The 20,048-nt window shown below is 42.0% G+C and overlaps 1 protein-coding gene across 1 annotated transcript in view; it reads left to right on the top strand.

The window, feature by feature from the left end:
- The first annotated feature begins 385 nt into the window (after positions 1 to 385).
- abcd1 (ATP-binding cassette, sub-family D (ALD), member 1) overlaps positions 386 to 20,048 on the top strand; it is a 45,691-nt gene continuing 26,028 nt past the window's right edge. The window contains 7 exon segments of the mRNA XM_084333192.1: positions 386 to 1,448; positions 1,541 to 1,647; positions 2,215 to 2,372; positions 3,707 to 3,894; positions 12,781 to 12,955; positions 15,624 to 15,814; positions 17,822 to 18,002. Coding sequence (XP_084189318.1) covers positions 1,320 to 1,448; positions 1,541 to 1,647; positions 2,215 to 2,372; positions 3,707 to 3,894; positions 12,781 to 12,955; positions 15,624 to 15,814; positions 17,822 to 18,002 — 1,129 coding nt within the window. The 5' untranslated portion in view covers positions 386 to 1,319.

Raw genomic sequence — 20,048 nt, 5'->3', positions numbered from 1 at the left:
TCGATTACTCACACCAAAGAAAATAGAAAATGTTATATATTAATATAAAGGATCTAGTACTAACAGGAGCTGAGTCCACCAGTCCAAATTGCAAAAACTTAATTGTCACAAAGTGCAACATTTTTTCCAATTCCATCTAACCTTAACATTATGTAATATTGGTAGCCAGGCTATAATATTATAGTATAGTAGTATTGGTAGTAGGCCATTACCGTAATACAGTATGTAGTTGTAGTATACTATTATCTAACCACCAAGCTCATCTAAACACTGATCCTCTCGTCCTGTTCGGCAGCGACCCCAGGGGAAAGGAAAGGTATAATAATAAACTGGACTTTTGAAGAAGTCTTTATTTATCATGAAGCAGTGACACACATTTACGACGAAATGAGAGGTGGTGTCGTACGTTTTGGATCGCAGCCACTTCAGGTCAACACGACGAGAGGAAGGAGGTGTCCGCTGGAGTTGAGGACAAGGAGTTGATGACACTGGGTGATGATCTGAAAACAACAGAGACATTCAGGCAGACTGGTGGTTAAAGGAAGATTAAAGGGGTGTTGTTTTTCTGTCGGAGGTTCCTGTTAGCACAGTTAGCTTGCAGTGTCTCAGTGTTGACCATGGTGCTGTTAAATAACAGATCACTTCTTTATCGTTCATTCTGATACCGATTCTGATCAGGTTCAAAGCGTTCGGGTTGTTAGGGTCACTGTGTTGTTTCGCTGCTAACAGTAAGTTACCCTTCCTGGACTTTTTCGTTTACTTTTCAAGTCCGTCTAGACGCCGCAGTGAACTTTTACACACATTTGTATTTCCCCATGTAACGCATATAACGTTATTTCGTATCATAACCCATACGTAATATAAGCTATTCCTTTATTGATTGATCCCATTTGGGAAATTCGGGGCACATGTAACGTTATTTATGATCAGCCACACCAGTCCTGGCTGGAAGTTGCGACGCTTTGGAGAAAGTTGCGATGCTTTTTTTCTCAGGGAAACTAGTCTTTCCTGACAGTCAGTCACGCATATAAATCCTTGGAGTAGCCTTCTTAACTCAACTTATTTAATATCAGTGACCTATTTTTATATCAGAGAACTGGACAGTTCTTAGTTCAAATCAGAGAACTCGACTGCGCCTTTGAGGCTGAGGGGGCGACACAGGAGAGACGGTTCTGATGTCTGGCCAGAAGGGGTACATGTGGTTCCTCAGGTGGAGGTCTTAACCACTACACTACACCATCTCAGTGCCCACTCACTACCTAGTTTATTACTTGGTTAGTTAGCTATCTAGTTAGTGAGTTGACCAGCAGCCAGTCAGGATGCAGCTGGTCTATGCAAAGCTTCCAGAGGCTCTGAAGAGGACGTCTCCTGCCAGCAGGGTCATAGCTGTGCTACTGGCTGCCTATGGAGTGAAGAAGCTCAGCCCCATCCTCTGGACCAGACTACAGGTAGTGAACCAAGCTGCACCAGGCTGGACCCCCAGCTCAGAGATCAGAGTGAAGTCATTTGTATAATTGATTATGTGTGGTTCTGGTTTTAGAAGAGGCCTGTAGGGAAACAGCTGGAGGGGCGTGATCTGTCAGAGAGCGGGGCCACCCCCTCCCAGACCTCCCTGGATAAAGATGAAGAGAAGAGGAAGAGGAGCAGGTGTGTCTCTGTCTGTCCCCCTCTCTCTCTCTCTCTCTCTCTCTCTCTCTCTCTCTCTCTCTCTCTCTCTCTCTCTCTCTCTCTCTCTCTCTCTCTCTCTCTCTCTCTCTCTCTCTGGTGTGTGTCTTTGCTAGGGCTATATTAAATGGTCACAATATTGGAATTATTAAGTCTAATTTAGACTATATTTGTCTCCATGACCCTTTGACAGTGTTGGGTAAGCTACTTGAAACGTGTAGTGAGCTAATTAACCAACCGGGCCATTGCTGCCATGCAGCTATATTTATTCTTATTATTCTTATGATTATTTATCAGGTCTCCAGTTGTGAATAAGGAGTTCTTCCAGAGACTGGTATTATTATTATTATTATTATTATTATTATTATTATTATGATTATTTATCAGGTATCCAGTTGTGAATAAGGAGTTCTTCCAGAGGCTGGTATTATTATTATTATTATTATTATTATTATTATTATTATTATTATTATTATTATTATTATTATTATTATTATTATTATTATTATTATTATTATTATTATTATTATTATTATTATTATTTATCAGGTCTCCAGCTGTGAATAAGGAGTTCTTCCAGAGGCTGGTTCGGTTGCTGAAGCTGCTGTTTCCCAAGTTGATGTGTAAAGAGTTGGTTCTGCTGGTGTTCCACTCCCTCACTCTGGTCTGCAGAACCTTCCTCTCGATATATGTAGCCCGTCTGGATGGTGAGTATGTGTGTGTGTGTGTGTGTGTGTGTGTGTGTGTGTGTGTGTGTGTGTGTGTGTGTGTGTGTGTGTGTGTGTGTGTGTGTGTGTGTGTGTGTGTGTGTGTGTGTGTGTGTGTGTGTGTGTGTGTGTGTGTGTGTGTGTGTGTGTGTGTGTGTGTGTGTGTGTGTGTGTGTGTGCATAGATGGAAATAAAGAAAAGTCTGTTAAAACAGTTTTGATCAGATTTGACTATGAAAATTCTTAGTCAGGGACACCGTTAATGTACAGGGAGTAGTGGTATTAACACTTTGACTGCCATGAAACGTGTTTAGACGTCATTGCTGGCCATGCTCAAGTTGCCGGAGGACGCTGTACAGCGTCCTTATATCAATATTTCAAAAATCTGCGATCGGATTCATATGTCCCCTCCGCTGGCCTGAGATCCACCAGCAGGACCCACTGAGCTCTCTGGCGGTTCAGGAGCGCCATCTGGTGGCCGATCGGCGCAATCGCTTAACAGGATGTGCCATAGAGGTTGTGCTAGACGTCCGTAGTACTTCCGGGCACTCGCTATAGGTCCCGGGACTCTGGCTCGTCACGCTACACAGTGATCGATTGCCAATAACTCGATAAACAACATGATTTGGACGTATATACCATTATACAAGCTGGAGATGGACCGGGTAAATTTACATCCCATAATGATAAGACTTCTACTCTACGATGATCGGCCAACGGCGCGCAGAGACTGGGGTGAGTTTCAGCGTGTAACGTTACCGTCTTCGATACTAACTGCTATTATCAACATTTGACCCACATTAGATGATTGGTATAACGCTGCCCACGGAATTATAAACGCCCCCTAGCCCATCCGGTCAACATCAGATGACGTGTAGTAACTTCTAGAAGTACGTCTAGTTGGAATTTTTTATATCGCGCTGATTGCCATAAAACTGTATTGCATCATCAATATAATGCATTTGGGGCTATATATCACGTTCTGGAGAAAGCTGCAGAAAGAGATGAAAACATACTTATACATTAGACCATACTTTACTATGAATATGTGAATGAAAAAGTTTAACGTTGCTACACAATGAACAATACATATAGGACTTTGAATGGGCCCTAATAATGGCAATGTAGCAATAGAATTTAAAAAGTTATAGCCCTGCAAAGAAGGGGTACTTCTCCATAAACAAATAGAGCCGGCAACCTATGGTATATCATGAATTTAACCCAAGGCAACCAAAGTGTTAATACTGAAATTAAATTTCAGTTGGACTTTAAATGATAATAATAATAATGTAATGATAAGAATAAGAATAACTAATATGTGATATTGCATTCTAGGTATGATAGTGAAGACTATAGTTCAGAAAGATCCTCGGGCGTTTGGCTGGGAGCTGACAAAATGGCTGCTGATCGCTGTTCCTGCTACTTTTATAAACAGCGCCATCAGGTTCCTGGAGGGACAGCTGTCTCTGGCTTTTAGGACCAGGCTGGTCACACACGCCTACCAGATGTACTTTAATAACCAGGTAATACACATGACTACCAGATGTACTTTAATAACCAGGTAATACACACGCCTACCAGATGTACTTTAATAACCAGGTAATACACACGCCTACCAGCTGTACTTTAATAACCAGGTAATACACACGCCTACCAGCTGTACTTTAATAACCAGGTAATACACATGACTACCAGCTGTACTTTAATAACCAGGTAATACACACGCCTACCAGATGTACTTTAATAACCAGGTAATACACATGACTACCAGATGTACTTTAATAACCAGGTAATACACAGGCCTACCAGCTGTACTTTAATAACCAGGTAATACACACGCCTACCAGCTGTACTTTAATAACCAGGTAATACACACGCCTACCAGCTGTACTTTAATAACCAGGTAATACACACGCCTACCAGCTGTACTTTAATAACCAGGTAATACACACGCCTACCAGCTGTACTTTAATAACCAGGTAATACACACGCCTACCAGCTGTACTTTAATAACCAGGTAATACACACGCCTACCAGCTGTACTTTAATAACCAGGTAATACACACGCCTACCAGATGTACTTTAATAACCAGGTAATACACACAACTACCAGCTGTACTTTAATAACCAGGTAATACACACGCCTACCAGATGTACTTTAATAACCAGGTAATACACATGACTACCAGCTGTACTTTAATAACCAGGTAATACACACGCCTACCAGCTGTACTTTAATAACCAGGTAATACACACGCCTACCAGATGTACTTTAATAACCAGGTAATACACACGCCTACCAGCTGTACTTTAATAACCAGGTAATACACACGCCTACCAGCTGTACTTTAATAACCAGGTAATACACACGCCTACCAGATGTACTTTAATAACCAGGTAATACACACGCCTACCAGCTGTACTTTAATAACCAGGTAATACACACGCCTACCAGCTGTACTTTAATAACCAGGTAATACACACGCCTACCAGCTGTACTTTAATAACCAGGTAATACACACGCCTACCAGCTGTACTTTAATAACCAGGTAATACACACGCCTACCAGCTGTACTTTAATAACCAGGTAATACACACGCCTACCAGCTGTACTTTAATAACCAGGTAATACACATGACTACCAGATGTACTTTAATAACCAGGTAATACACACGCCTACCAGCTGTACTTTAATAACCAGGTAATACACACGCCTACCAGCTGTACTTTAATAACCAGGTAATACACACGCCTACCAGCTGTACTTTAATAACCAGGTAATACACACGCCTACCAGCTGTACTTTAATAACCAGGTAATACACACGCCTACCAGCTGTACTTTAATAACCAGGTAATACACACGCCTACCAGCTGTACTTTAATAACCAGGTAATACACACGCCTACCAGCTGTACTTTAATAACCAGGTAATACACACGCCTACCAGCTGTACTTTAATAACCAGGTAATACACACGCCTACCAGCTGTACTTTAATAACCAGGTAACACACTCGCCTACCAGCTGTACTTTAATAACCAGGTAATACACACGCCTACCAGCTGTACTTTAATAACCAGGTAATACACACGCCTACCAGCTGTACTTTAATAACCAGGTAATACACACGCCTACCAGCTGTACTTTAATAACCAGGTAATACACACGCCTACCAGCTGTACTTTAATAACCAGGTAATACACACGCCTACCAGCTGTACTTTAATAACCAGGTAATACACACGCCTACCAGCTGTACTTTAATAACCAGGTAATACACATGACTACCAGCTGTACTTTAATAACCAGGTAATACACACGCCTACCAGCTGTACTTTAATAACCAGGTAATACACACGCCTACCAGCTGTACTTTAATAACCAGGTAATACACACGCCTACCAGCTGTACTTTAATAACCAGGTAATACACACGCCTACCAGCTGTACTTTAATAACCAGGTAATACACACGCCTACCAGCTGTACTTTAATAACCAGGTAATACACACGCCTACCAGATGTACTTTAATAACCAGGTAATACACACGCCTACCAGCTGTACTTTAATAACCAGGTAATACACACGCCTACCAGCTGTACTTTAATAACCAGGTAATACACACGCCTACCAGCTGTACTTTAATAACCAGGTAATACACACGCCTACCAGCTGTACTTTAATAACCAGGTAATACACACGCCTACCAGATGTACTTTAATAACCAGGTAACACACACGCCTACCAGATGTACTTTAATAACCAGGTAATACACACACCTACCAGATGTACTTTAATAACCAGGTAATACACACGCCTACCAGATGTACTTTAATAACCAGGTAATACACACACCTACCAGATGTACTTTAATAACCAGGTAATACACACACCTACCAGATGTACTTTAATAACCAGGTAATACACACGCCTACCAGATGTACTTTAATAACCAGGTAATACACACGCCTACCAGCTGTACTTTAATAACCAGGTAATACACACGCCTACCAGATGTACTTTAATAACCAGGTAATACACATGACTACCAGCTGTACTTTAATAACCAGGTAATACACACGCCTACCAGCTGTACTTTAATAACCAGGTAATACACACGCCTACCAGATGTACTTTAATAACCAGGTAATACACACGCCTACCAGATGTACTTTAATAACCAGGTAATACACACGCCTACCAGATGTACTTTAATAACCAGGTAATACACACGCCTACCAGCTGTACTTTAATAACCAGGTAATACACACGCCTACCAGATGTACTTTAATAACCAGGTAATACACATGACTACCAGCTGTACTTTAATAACCAGGTAATACACACGCCTACCAGCTGTACTTTAATAACCAGGTAATACACACGCCTACCAGATGTACTTTAATAACCAGGTAATACACACGCCTACCAGATGTACTTTAATAACCAGGTAATACACACGCCTACCAGATGTACTTTAATAACCAGGTAATACACACGCCTACCAGCTGTACTTTAATAACCAGGTAATACACACGCCTACCAGCTGTACTTTAATAACCAGGTAATACACACGCCTACCAGCTGTACTTTAATAACCAGGTAATACACACGCCTACCAGCTGTACTTTAATAACCAGGTAATACACACGCCTACCAGCTGTACTTTAATAACCAGGTAATACACATGACTACCAGATGTACTTTAATAACCAGGTAATACACACGCCTACCAGCTGTACTTTAATAACCAGGTAATACACACGCCTACCAGCTGTACTTTAATAACCAGGTAATACACACGCCTACCAGATGTACTTTAATAACCAGGTAATACACACGCCTACCAGATGTACTTTAATAACCAGGTAATACACACGCCTACCAGCTGTACTTTAATAACCAGGTAATACACACGCCTACCAGCTGTACTTTAATAACCAGGTAATACACACGCCTACCAGCTGTACTTTAATAACCAGGTAATACACACGCCTACCAGATGTACTTTAATAACCAGGTAATACACATGACTACCAGATGTACTTTAATAACCAGGTAATACACATGACTACCAGATGTACTTTAATAACCAGGTAATACACATGACTACCAGCTGTACTTTAATAACCAGGTAATACACACGCCTACCAGCTGTACTTTAATAACCAGGTAATACACACGCCTACCAGCTGTACTTTAATAACCAGGTAATACACACGCCTACCAGCTGTACTTTAATAACCAGGTAATACACACTCCTACCAGATGTACTTTAATAACCAGGTAATACACACGCCTACCAGATGTACTTTAATAACCAGGTAATACACACGCCTACCAGCTGTACTTTAATAACCAGGTAATACACATGACTACCAGCTGTACTTTAATAACCAGGTAATACACACGCCTACCAGATGTACTTTAATAACCAGGTAATACACACGCCTACCAGATGTACTTTAATAACCAGGTAATACACATGACTACCAGATGTACTTTAATAACCAGGTAATACACATGACTACCAGATGTACTTTAATAACCAGGTAATACACATGACTACCAGCTGTACTTTAATAACCAGGTAATACACACGCCTACCAGCTGTACTTTAATAACCAGGTAATACACACGCCTACCAGCTGTACTTTAATAACCAGGTAATACACACGCCTACCAGCTGTACTTTAATAACCAGGTAATACACACTCCTACCAGATGTACTTTAATAACCAGGTAATACACACGCCTACCAGATGTACTTTAATAACCAGGTAATACACACGCCTACCAGCTGTACTTTAATAACCAGGTAATACACATGACTACCAGCTGTACTTTAATAACCAGGTAATACACACGCCTACCAGATGTACTTTAATAACCAGGTAATACACACTCCTACCAGATGTACTTTAATAACCAGGTAATACACACGCCTACCAGCTGTACTTTAATAACCAGGTAATACACACGCCTACCAGCTGTACTTTAATAACCAGGTAATACACATGACTACCAGATGTACTTTAATAACCAGGTAATACACATGACTACCAGATGTACTTTAATAACCAGGTAATACACATGACTACCAGATGTACTTTAATAACCAGGTAATACACATGACTACCAGCTGTACTTTAATAACCAGGTAATACACATGACTACCAGCTGTACTTTAATAACCAGGTAATACACATGACTACCAGATGTACTTTAATAACCAGGTAATACACATGACTACCAGATGTACTTTAATAACCAGGTAATACACATGACTACCAGCTGTACTTTAATAACCAGGTAATACACATGACTACCAGATGTACTTTAATAACCAGGTAATACACATGACTACCAGATGTACTTTAATAACCAGGTAATACACATGACTACCAGCTGTACTTTAATAACCAGGTAATACACATGACTACCAGATGTACTTTAATAACCAGGTAATACACACGCCTACCAGCTGTACTTTAATAACCAGGTAATACACACTCCTACCAGCTGTACTTTAATAACCAGGTAATACACATGACTACCAGATGTACTTTAATAACCAGGTAATACACACGCCTACCAGCTGTACTTTAATAACCAGGTAATACACACGCCTACCAGCTGTACTTTAATAACCAGGTAATACACACACCTCCCAGCTGTACTTTAACCACTTAACGTTCCGACGGCCCGCCCTCGCTTGACCTATTATGTGCTTCCAATCTCTGGTTATAAGACCAAACAGCCAACGAGCATCAGTTTAAAAAAGAAAAAGTGAACACCTCCGGAACAAATCACCACTGACAAATTCAGAAAAGAATGACATCTCACTTGAGTTGGTTTTCTGAGACAGAGAAATGGTAAAAGTGTACCATACGCAAGAGAATGATCATGCGCCTCCCTCTCTGGAGTGCAAATTGCGCTAATCTGTTGTTGCACTGATCTGTTGTCGATCTGTTGTTGTGTGAGAAGATGTGGGGGTGGTGTATGTGACAAGAGATTAGTGGGGGAGAGGGAGAGGGGACTGAGATAGTGTCTCACTCCTTTTTGGAAAAACGCCTAAACATACCATTACATAAAGATGTGTAAAACACTTATTTGTTGTAATATTGTTTCAACTTTGGACATGTTCTAGGTAAGACTTCAGGCTATGGCCCCAGCAGTGTTTTCAGCTAATAACTATAGAGTAGATAAATCTGCAGGCATCTGTTTGTAATAATTCAGACGAAAGTTTTAAAAGCTTTTATTTCAGTGTGTTCAAACATCTAACTCTGTGACAATAGCACTCTGTGATTCTTCCTGTTGTCAAAGAAAATTCTGAGTGTTTCCTTTCAAAAGAGGCCAGACTTGGGCGGCTAGGTGGTGTAGTGGGCAAGGCGCTCGCCACCAATGTAGGATACGCTGGGTTCGAGCCCAGCTCTCCGCATTGCTATTGCTATTGCTATTGCTATTGCTATTGCTATCAGCTTGGCTGGTCGTTCATACTAACACAATTGGCAGTGTTAGGGGTGGGAAAGCTGATGGGTGGGGATCAGACGTTGTGGACAGCGACTCCTACAGGTCGGTTGGTGCGCCTGCGCAGCAGAATCAGGAAGCGACGGGGGCGGCGTGTCCCTCCCACGCAGACCCCCGCCGCTGAGAGATTGCGCTGTGCAGGTGAAAAGATGCGACGGCTGCTTCCTCGAGTACCGGAGGGGACACGTGATGTAAGGCTTCGTCCACATTGCAGCCGGCTTGTGGGAGGCATGGCCTAACAGCGTTCGAGACAGGGGAGGGTAGAATTGGACGATACGAAATTGGGATGGGAGAAAAATAGAAAATGGGAGAAAAAGTAGATAAAAAAAAAAGGCCAGACTTGTGCATCTGCTACAAATGGTTCCAGAATAGTGTCCAATTTACTTTCACTATGACTATGTGATCGACAGGCGTTTTATGCAGGACTGTTAACTCATTCGGCGCCAGCTATTAGTTAGGGCCCGCTGTAGCTAGGCCGCGCTTTAAACGATAGGACTGAGTCACCTTGTTTGTAGAGCTATAACTATATTCTATATTATAGCTATGGATACAATACTATGGCCCATTTGACATCACCTATCTATCGTTCAATATGTGAAAAAGAATAAAAAATTTCCATCCATACGTGTTATACCGTGGTGAATATAAGTATGGTTTTAGAGCGGTCTAGGGTAATTCATGAAATGCGGAATTATAGCCCTATACGTCAATTCCACTATAGACGTTGCCATTTCTTGCCTGTATACGCTATTATCCCCAAATCAAATCTATATCGTAGGTATTATGTTATGCATGAAAGGGGGGGGGTCGTTTCTAATTATTTGATTGTCAGTAACGGCATTCGTATTGAACACTAAAAACGCTTATCACCTCGATCGGTATAAAAACATTGCAGGATCAAGCTAAAATTGACGTCAGATCGTTCTTACCTGTGATCGGGAGTATTCCAAAAATAATATTCCAATTGTTTGATCGCCATCTGGTACGCGTGTATACTTTCCGCAACGGATTTCGGTTTCCGGGTTCCTCTGATTGGCCGCGTCAACACACAGGGCAGCGGCAGCAGCAGCGGTGGATAGGGGGGCGCGTCACGTGGGGGTCGCGGCCAATCAGAGGAACCCGGAAACCGAAATCCGTTGCGAAAAGTATACACGCATCTGGTACATCCAATGTCCATTTGGCCCATGGCATAATCCACCACAACATATGGATCGGGGATATTTGACGCGCTTCAATGGAAACATGAAACCACGGTTGGCCATTACACAGGCCAAGATTACAAAGGTTGCTCGATACCACCATCTAATGGGTTGCGGCCGGTATTGCAGTTTGGCGACCTCAGACTCATTCCCTATGGTAACACAGAGGTCCGTGGATGAATAATGAATAAAAATATCGAATAAAGGAATAAACGACCAAAACCAGAGAAATCTCGGGTCTTGGCGCCCAATGCATGGCGAGTTAACCCGGGATATCTCGGGTCTGGCGCCGAATGTGTTAAGAGGTTAATAACTAGTTAATACACATGCCTACCAGCTGTACTTTAACAACCAGGTAATACACACACCTACCAGCTGTACTTTAACCTCTTAAGCCCTAGCCATATTTTCAGAAGATTCGCCTAAAAGTACCCAAATAAATGGACGATTGCTCCACTTCTACAAGGGCCATTTGCATGTTCTTTGTATCTGCTATTTGAAATATGAATATAGAATATCAGGCCTATGAATTACCTTTTTATGGCCAAGTCATAGATTGATTATAGATAAGCACTCCAGGTAAGAGGAAAAATATGATTTATTGTTCATGCCAAAATTGCCTTGTACTGTTTGTCAGTTTGACAAGCACAACTCTTAACACTTTTGGCGCCAGCCGGTCTAGCCATCTTTGTACTCAAGTGTGCCAGCGCTGTAAAGGATAGGGATTTTCACTGTGCGTCGCAGTGTTTACAGGAATATATCTATATTCTATATTATAGCTATGGAGACAATACTATGGCTAATTTGACATTAACTATCCATCGTTCAACATGTGAAAAAGAATACAAATGTTCATGTATACGTTCGCGTGTTATACCGTGGTGCATATTGTATAGTTTCAGAGTGATCCTGGCTAATTCCTGGTAACTGTGTTATGGAGCAATATGTGAATTTTACTAAAAGCGTTCGTGTCGCTCGCCTGGACACGCTACTATTTCCAATTCAAAGGTATATAATAGGTATTATGTTTCATTATGCTTTGATCGTCAGCAACGGCATACGTTTTGGAGTACGTTACATATGATCGTTGCGATCGATGTGAAATCATTGTTGGATCAAAGTAGGATTGATGTCATATTACCTTTACTAGGAGGTATCCCAAAAAGAATATTCCAATTGTCTGATCGCGATTTCCAGTATTGATGTCGATTGGGTCCCTGACATGAAGTGGCACAAGATATGCCTCAAGTGTGCTGAAGGTGTTTCGTAGTGGTGGATGAAGCGATTTACTTGGCTTGGTCTAAATTTTTCGCCCGGACCATATACAATGTAACACACAGTGTGAAATAAGGTTTCAAAGGGTGGGCGATACTGCCACCTAGCAGGATGCGGCCGGTATTGCACTTTTGGGATCTCAGAATGATTTCCTATGGTAACACAGAGGTCCGTGAACCTGTAATGAATAAAAAAAAAATAGAATAAAAGAAAAAACGACCAAAACCAGAGAAATCTCGGGTCTGGCGCCCAATGTGTTAATTGTATATTGTCAGTCTGTTGCTATTTTTTTTTTTTAGCACAAGTCACTATTCTCATAAAAAGGATTACTGTCCCCCCTTTCCCCCTCCCTTTCTCTCTCTCCCCTCTCTCTCTCTCTCTACCCCCCCCCTTTCTCTCTCTCTAGACATACTATCGTGTCAGTAATATGGATGGCAGACTGGCCAACCCAGACCAGTCTCTGACAGAAGATGTTGTGGTGTTTGCTTCTTCTGTGGCTCATCTGTACTCCAATCTGACCAAACCCTGTCTGGACGTAGTGGTGACCTGCTACACGCTGCTACGCACCGCTGAGAGCAAAGGTAGGGGAAGTGTTTATGCTCTGTCCAGGTGAAAGGTGTGCATGTGTGTGTCTGCATGTGTTTTTATTTGCTTGTCAAAACCACATGACCTCATGTAAATCATTATAAGGTTTCTTTAAGGTCACAAGCAGAGCCATATAGACTGAATTTGACTAGGTTGGACTATGGACACCACGTCGCTCCTGAATGGGGGTAGTTGCTTCTTTTGAATGGGGGTTTGATTGATTGATTGAAAACTTTATTAACAGATTGCAGAATGGGTACAATACAGTACAGCTCAATACTAACAACTGCTAAGAGGATGAAGACCAGAAAATGACTTTTGTCTTGTTTACATCAGGTCGGGTCCTCCATTTTCGATTCATCAAGACATTTATGACATACAAGACATACAAATATACGGTACTGTGTAAGAGAAAGAGATCATAAAAAAATATATATCCGAAGGGGAAGAAACTGTACATTGGAGGGGGTTGGGTGGATGGGGGGGGGGGGGGGGGGGGGGCATTTACCAGGGTAGTTTCTTCTCTTTTGAATGGAGGTAGTTGCTTCTCTCTTGAATGGAGGTAGTTGCTTCTCTTGAATGGAGGTAGTTGCTTCTCTTTTGGATCGAGGTAGTTGCTTCTCTTTTGGATGGAGGTAGTTGTTTCTCTTTTGGATGGAGGTAGTTGCTTCTCTCTTGAATGGAGGTAGTTGCTTCTCTTTTGAATGGAGGTAGTTGCTTCTCTTTTGGATGGAGGTAGTTGCTTCTCTCTTGAATGGAGGTAGTTGCTTCTCTTTTGGATCGAGGTAGTTGCTTCTCTCTTGAATGGAGGTAGTTGCTTCTCTTTTGGATGGAGGTAGTTGCTTCTCTTTTGGATGGAGGTAGTTGCTTCTCTTTTGGATGGAGGTAGTTGTTTCTCTTTTGGATGGAGGTAGTTGCTTCTCTCTTGAATGGAGGTAGTTGCTTCTCTCTTGAATGGAGGTAGTTGCTTCTCTCTTGAATGGAGGTAGTTGCTTCTCTTTTGGATGGAGGTAGTTGCTTCTCTCTTGAATGGAGGTAGTTGCTTCTCTTTTGGATCGAGGTAGTTGCTTCTCTTTTGGATGGAGGTAGTTGCTTCTCTTTTGGATGGAGGTAGTTGCTTCTCTTTTGGATGGAGGTAGTTGTTTCTCTTTTGGATGGAGGTAGTTGCTTCTCTCTTGAATGGAGGTAGTTGCTTCTCTCTTGAATGGAGGTAGTTGCTTCTCTCTTGAATGGAGGTAGTTGCTTCTCTTTTGGATGGAGGTAGTTGCTTCTCTCTTGAATGGAGGTAGTTGCTTCTCTTTTGGATGGAGGTAGTTGCTTCTCTTTTGGATGGAGGTAGTTGCTTCTCTTTTGGATGGAGGTAGTTGTTTCTCTTTTGGATGGAGGTAGTTGCTTCTCTCTTGAATGGAGGTAGTTGCTTCTCTTTTGGATGGAGGTAGTTGCTTCTCTCTTGAATGGAGGTAGCTTCTTCTCTTTTGGATGGAGGTAGCTTCTTCTCTTTTGGATGGAGGTAGCTTCTTCTCTTTTGGATGGAGGTAGCTTCTTCTCTTTTGGATGGAGGTAGCTTCTTCTCTCTTGAATGGAGGTAGCTTCTTCTCTTTTGGATGGAGGTAGTTGCCCCTCTCTTGAATGGAGGTAGCTTCTTCTCTTTTGGATGGAGGTAGTTGCTTCTCTCTTGAATGGAGGTAGCTTCTTCTCTTTTGGATGGAGGTAGTTGCCCCTCTCTTGAATGGAGGTAGCTTCTTCTCTTTTGGATGGAGGTAGTTGCTTCTCTCTTGAATGGAGGTAGCTTCTTCTCTTTTGGATGGAGGTAGTTGCTTCTCTCTTGAATGGAGGTAGCTTCTTCTCTTTTGGATGGAGGTAGTTGCCCCTCTCTTGAATGGAGGTAGCTTCTTCTCTTTTGGATGGAGGTAGTTGCCCCTCTCTTGAATGGAGGTAGCTTCTTCTCTTTTGGATGGAGGTAGTTGCTTCTCTCTTGAATGGAGGTAGCTTCTCTTTTGGATGGAGGTAGTTGCTTCTCTCTTGAATGGAGGTAGCTTCTTCTCTTTTGGATGGAGGTAGTTGCCCCTCTCTTGAATGGAGGTAGCTTCTTCTCTTTTGAATGGAGGTAGTTGCTTCTCTCTTGAATGGAGGGAGCTTCTTCTCTTTTGGATGGAGGTAGTTGCCCCTCTTTTGGATGGAGGTAGCTTCTTCTCTTTTGGATGGAGGTAGCTTCTTCTCTCTTGAATGGAGGTAGCTTCTTCTCTTTTGGATGGAGGTAGTTGCCCCTCTCTTGAATGGAGGTAGCTTCTTCTCTTTTGGATGGAGGTAGTTGCTTCTCTCTTGAATGGAGGTAGCTTCTTCTCTTTTGGATGGAGGTAGTTGCCCCTCTCTTGAATGGAGGTAGCTTCTTCTCTTTTGGATGGAGGTAGTTGCTTCTCTTTTGGATGGAGGTAGTTGCTTCTCTTTTGGATGGAGGTAGTTACGTTGAGCTCTGGCAGTTGTTACTGCATGGGGTCGCCCCAAAAAAGAGCGGCGTTCCACAAAAAAGTTTAACTGGAGTCAACTCTCACCGTAACACAACAACCCCCCCCCCCCCATATGCTGCAGTGGCCAATCAGTGTATTATTATTATTATTATTATCATCATCATGATAATCTTTGAATCGTTTCAATATCCTCCAGGTGCCAACACTACCTGGCCCTCAGTGATCGCGGGCATTGTGGTGGGGATGACTGCCAAGATCCTGAAATCCTGCTCCCCTCGCTTTGGTAAACTGGTGGCAGAGGAGGCGCGCAGGAAGGGAGAGCTGAGATACATGCACTCTAGAATCATCGCCAACTCAGAGGAGATCGCTTTCTACGGTGGACACAAGGTAATGATACTACTATTACTAATAATACAAGTAATGACGCACTTTAATTATGTAAAAGTATAAATAGGATATCAGATCATCACATCCAGCTCTGCTATGCCGGACACAGGGTTAAAGGGGCATTTCACCGAAAAACAATGCTGATTTATCTCACACACAACCAAAAACACATTCACAACTCTGTTGTGTTAATTGCAACTCAATGAAACAATAAAGTAGCAGTCCCTATAAGACATGGTATTGCTATTTCTTCATCTAAATCATTTCATGGAGCTGTAATTAACACAAGGATTCAATGTCCTTGATGACATCACTGGTGGCCATATTCAAACTCATTTATTCCCAATAACTTTCAAACTAAATGAATGTGTGCAAAATGGTTTTTGGATGTGTGAGATTATGTAAAAATTTAAATTAAAAATAAATTATTTTAGCAATGCTTTTTGGCGAAGTGCCGCTTTAATGACAATAATGTGGAAGAATACTTCGGATCAATGAATGTACTTAGTCAAATATAGATTTGGTTAAACACAGGTTTATTATCAGTTATAGCTGGATGACTCAACGAGGACAATGGCCTGATGTCTCCAGGAGGCGTGTAGTCCTTTACCAACAAACTTGCAGTTCCGCGTTCGGGTTCTGCGATCTGATTGGCCACTGACGTATGCTCTCTCTACGCCCAAACAGCGCGTTACGCTAGTTCTGCCTCTAACACCGCCGGGGCTGCGATGGGAACAGCTAGGGTGGTCGTCAAGCTGGACCGCATACTCAAATGAGTACACTGCCGTGAAAAGCTGCCCTTGAAACAGCAGCAATACAGCTCTTCCTTGAGCTGAAGTGATGACCCCGAAAATTACTCAAGTCCAAATTGTCAACCGTTTGCTTTAAATTGTATAAGCATTCCGTGATGGTTGCATAGTCCAAGATATGGACGTTGAGAAGCTTCTATAGAAGCTTCCATAGCGTGCATAAGTACACTATCGATAATCTAGCGTCTATTTGAAAACGATTCATAAACAGGCTGAAAAATTACAACGTGCTTTGTGTATTACAGTAAAGCCCGATTCCTGCAGAATCTCTTTTTTTCCTGAAAGTTTCAAAAAACGAGCGTTGACTACAAACAAGTCATTGATAAGCGACGGTCGTATTAGACACATAGCCATAATTTAAGATATAGTTTATGCGTTCACAAATGTGAGAGCTCTGTCATTGAATAGAGCGGTGGCACGCAACAGGGTATATAGGACTGGCACGGCTGGCACGGAAAGTGTTAAAAGTCCTTGAAATTCAAATCAACCATTCGCATTGAAAGTTTTGTTCATCCATCTGAATCAAGAAATATAATTATTTTATTTAAAGTGTAGCTAATTGTCGGAAATTGGTTTTAAGCCATAAATAATATTGGATCTGATTTTCTTTCTATAAAAAACAGCATTTAAAAGTGAATTGTATCCTTTTAAATGCCCTTTTAAAATGAAAAATAGTGCTTGGAAAAGTATTTGAAAGTCCTTGAATTTCATTTTGCAATGTCTGTGGGAACCCTGTAGTAAAGAGAGAAAGGGATTCTGGGTAGAATGGCCCAGGTATATTGGAGGGGGCCGGGTGAGTTAGAAAGGGGGGGGGGGTATCAGGTGAGAGGGACGGTTGAGTTGGAGAAATCAAGGAGGGGGGGGGGGTGAGTTAGGGGGGGGGGGGGGGGGGGGAATGTGGGTTGGGGGCTGGATAGGGCTGAAGGTGTGATCCGTCTGTCTCCGGGAGGGGAGAGGGTCCACGAGAGGGGGGGGGGGGGGCACGAGGGAGGGGTGAGTTTAGAAAGGGGGGGGGGTATTGTATCAGGTGACACACGAAGGTTGGAACATGGCTGGGAGATTGTTTGAGGGGGGAGGGGATCATTATCCCACAATAATAATAATAACAATAATTATGAATTTTTCAGTTAAACGCTGAGTTAATTTCACAATTTGACAAATAATGTCGGCCTGATCCCAGTATGTGTTTGTTTTTAAGGTGGAGATGGCCCAGTTACAGCGGAGCTATGCCTCCCTCTGCTCCCAGATCAACCTGATCTTGTCGAAGCGTCTGTGGTACGTCATGTTGGAACAGTTTCTAATGAAGTATCTCTGGAGCGCCTCCGGACTCCTCATGGTGGCTGTACCCATTATAACTGCTACAGGATACTCCAAATATGGTAAATATAAATACAGGATGCTCCAGACATATATACTGCAGACATGGTAAATACTGTATATATACAGGACACTCTAAATATAAATACAGGATACTCCAGATATGTTATATTCATACCACCATTTATATATATATATACACAGGATACTCCTAATTTGATAATATATACACAGGATATTCCATACATGGTCACTATATATACACATGATACTCCATACACAGAATACTCCTAATATGGTAAATACATATACATAATACTCTAGACATGGCAAATATATATATATATATATATATATATATATATATATATATATATATATATATATATATAGGATACTCCAAATATGGTAAATATGTACACATGATTTTCCAAATATGGTAGATAGATAGATAGATAGATACTTTATTAATCCCCTTGGGGAAATTCAGGTATCCAGTAACTGTTAGGGTTTGTAACCGACCCCAAGTGCAACGGCACAGAGAGAGTTGTTTCAGAGTTAGCCAAAAACAAGGGCGTGTTTATTCACAGAGTCACAAGATTGAATTAGGTGGAGAACAGAACAAACGGGGAATCTGGCATGTGAAGAATGTTTGCGGCTCTGCAGATTCTCCCAGAAGGTGATGGTGAGGAATTTGCCTGTGACGTCTGAGCCGCTCTGCAGATCCCCCCAGCATACACTCCAGGTGGAAGCGGAGAGAGAGAGAGAAATCCCAGTTAGCTCAGCGCACAATAGAAACAGAGAGGTGACTGATCCAAACAATATATCCAAGTGACTTGATCTTCGGTGTGATACACACAGTTAGCAGAGTCAGAGAAAAACAATACGGTAATCCAAGGTGTAAATCCAACAACGAAAAATAGGTGAGAACAGTATAACAAAAACGGGATCTCTTCGGTGTTTCACAAACACACAAAAACGAGTGATCCAAAAAGAACTGTTTCCAAAACTCACCAGAGCGCAACGCGTAAAGCGGGCAGATAAACGAGGCGTAGCTTCGTACGGGGAATCAGGTTCTCCAACAGGGATACTTCACGAGAGTCCTGGGGAGCAACAGACAGCGACGGGAAAGAAAGGCAGATGCAGGGAATATTCAAAACGATCCAACCTCGATATTAGGGGGAAAAGAGTATATAAAGCCCTCTGGGGCGCTGATTAGAACACACATCAGGTGCGTGATGGTAATTGATACTTGACTTAGAAGTGTGCGTTCGGCCACGGACCAATCATCACAGAATCCTCACAGAAACCTTAAAGGAACGGAGCGTGGCGGGGAATGCAATTAATCAACAAAGTACCTTAAAGGAACGGAGCGTGTGGCCGGGAACGGACCAATCATCACAGTACTTTAGGAAGCCTGTGGTGGGGAAAGAACCAATCCTCACAGTAACAGCTCAGGCAGTTAACAGACTTAACAGACAATAGAGCAATAAAAAAGGACAACCAGTACAACAAACAAACAATGAAGGTCAGCGCTGAGGTACAAAGTTGTGATGACATAAATGGTGAGCACTATTGTCCCGTCAAATAAAATCAAATTGCTATATAAAATTACAGTATACAAATAATAATTTATAAATAGAGGATACTCCAAACATGATGAATATATACACTGGATGCTCCTTTCTAATAAAACAACCAAGTCACAGTTGCTTGACGGCACTAATAGGTTCATAATACTTGACGGAGGGATAGATTATTTAATTAACCAATAACAGTAAATGTTCATATTTCAGAATGTGTTTTATATTGTGATCTTTACTCATTTCCATGGTAACTACTACAATACCCATAAGCCTTGCTAGTCTTCACAAGAGCACAACTACTCTGATGAGTATATAATTACATTAAAATAATCTGAGGCAAAGGCGGTCGGGTGGTGTAGCGGAGATTGCGGTCGTCACCAATGCAAGAGGCTGCGGTCTCGACTCCCGGAGTCAGCATTGCCCTGCGGCTTGGGCCGGTCGTCATACTAATTCGTTTGGCTGAGTTAGGGCTTGTGTCCACAGCGGATGTTTTTTTCAAGACGGACCGCTTTGAAAAGCAAA

The sequence above is a fragment of the Notolepis coatsorum genome, assembly GCF_963971535.1.
Source record: "Notolepis coatsorum genome assembly, chromosome: 17".
Taxonomy (NCBI): Eukaryota; Metazoa; Chordata; class Actinopteri; order Aulopiformes; family Paralepididae; genus Notolepis; species Notolepis coatsorum.
The sequence above is the reverse complement of the archived record's forward strand: the minus strand, read 5'-3'. Positions and strand labels throughout refer to the sequence as shown.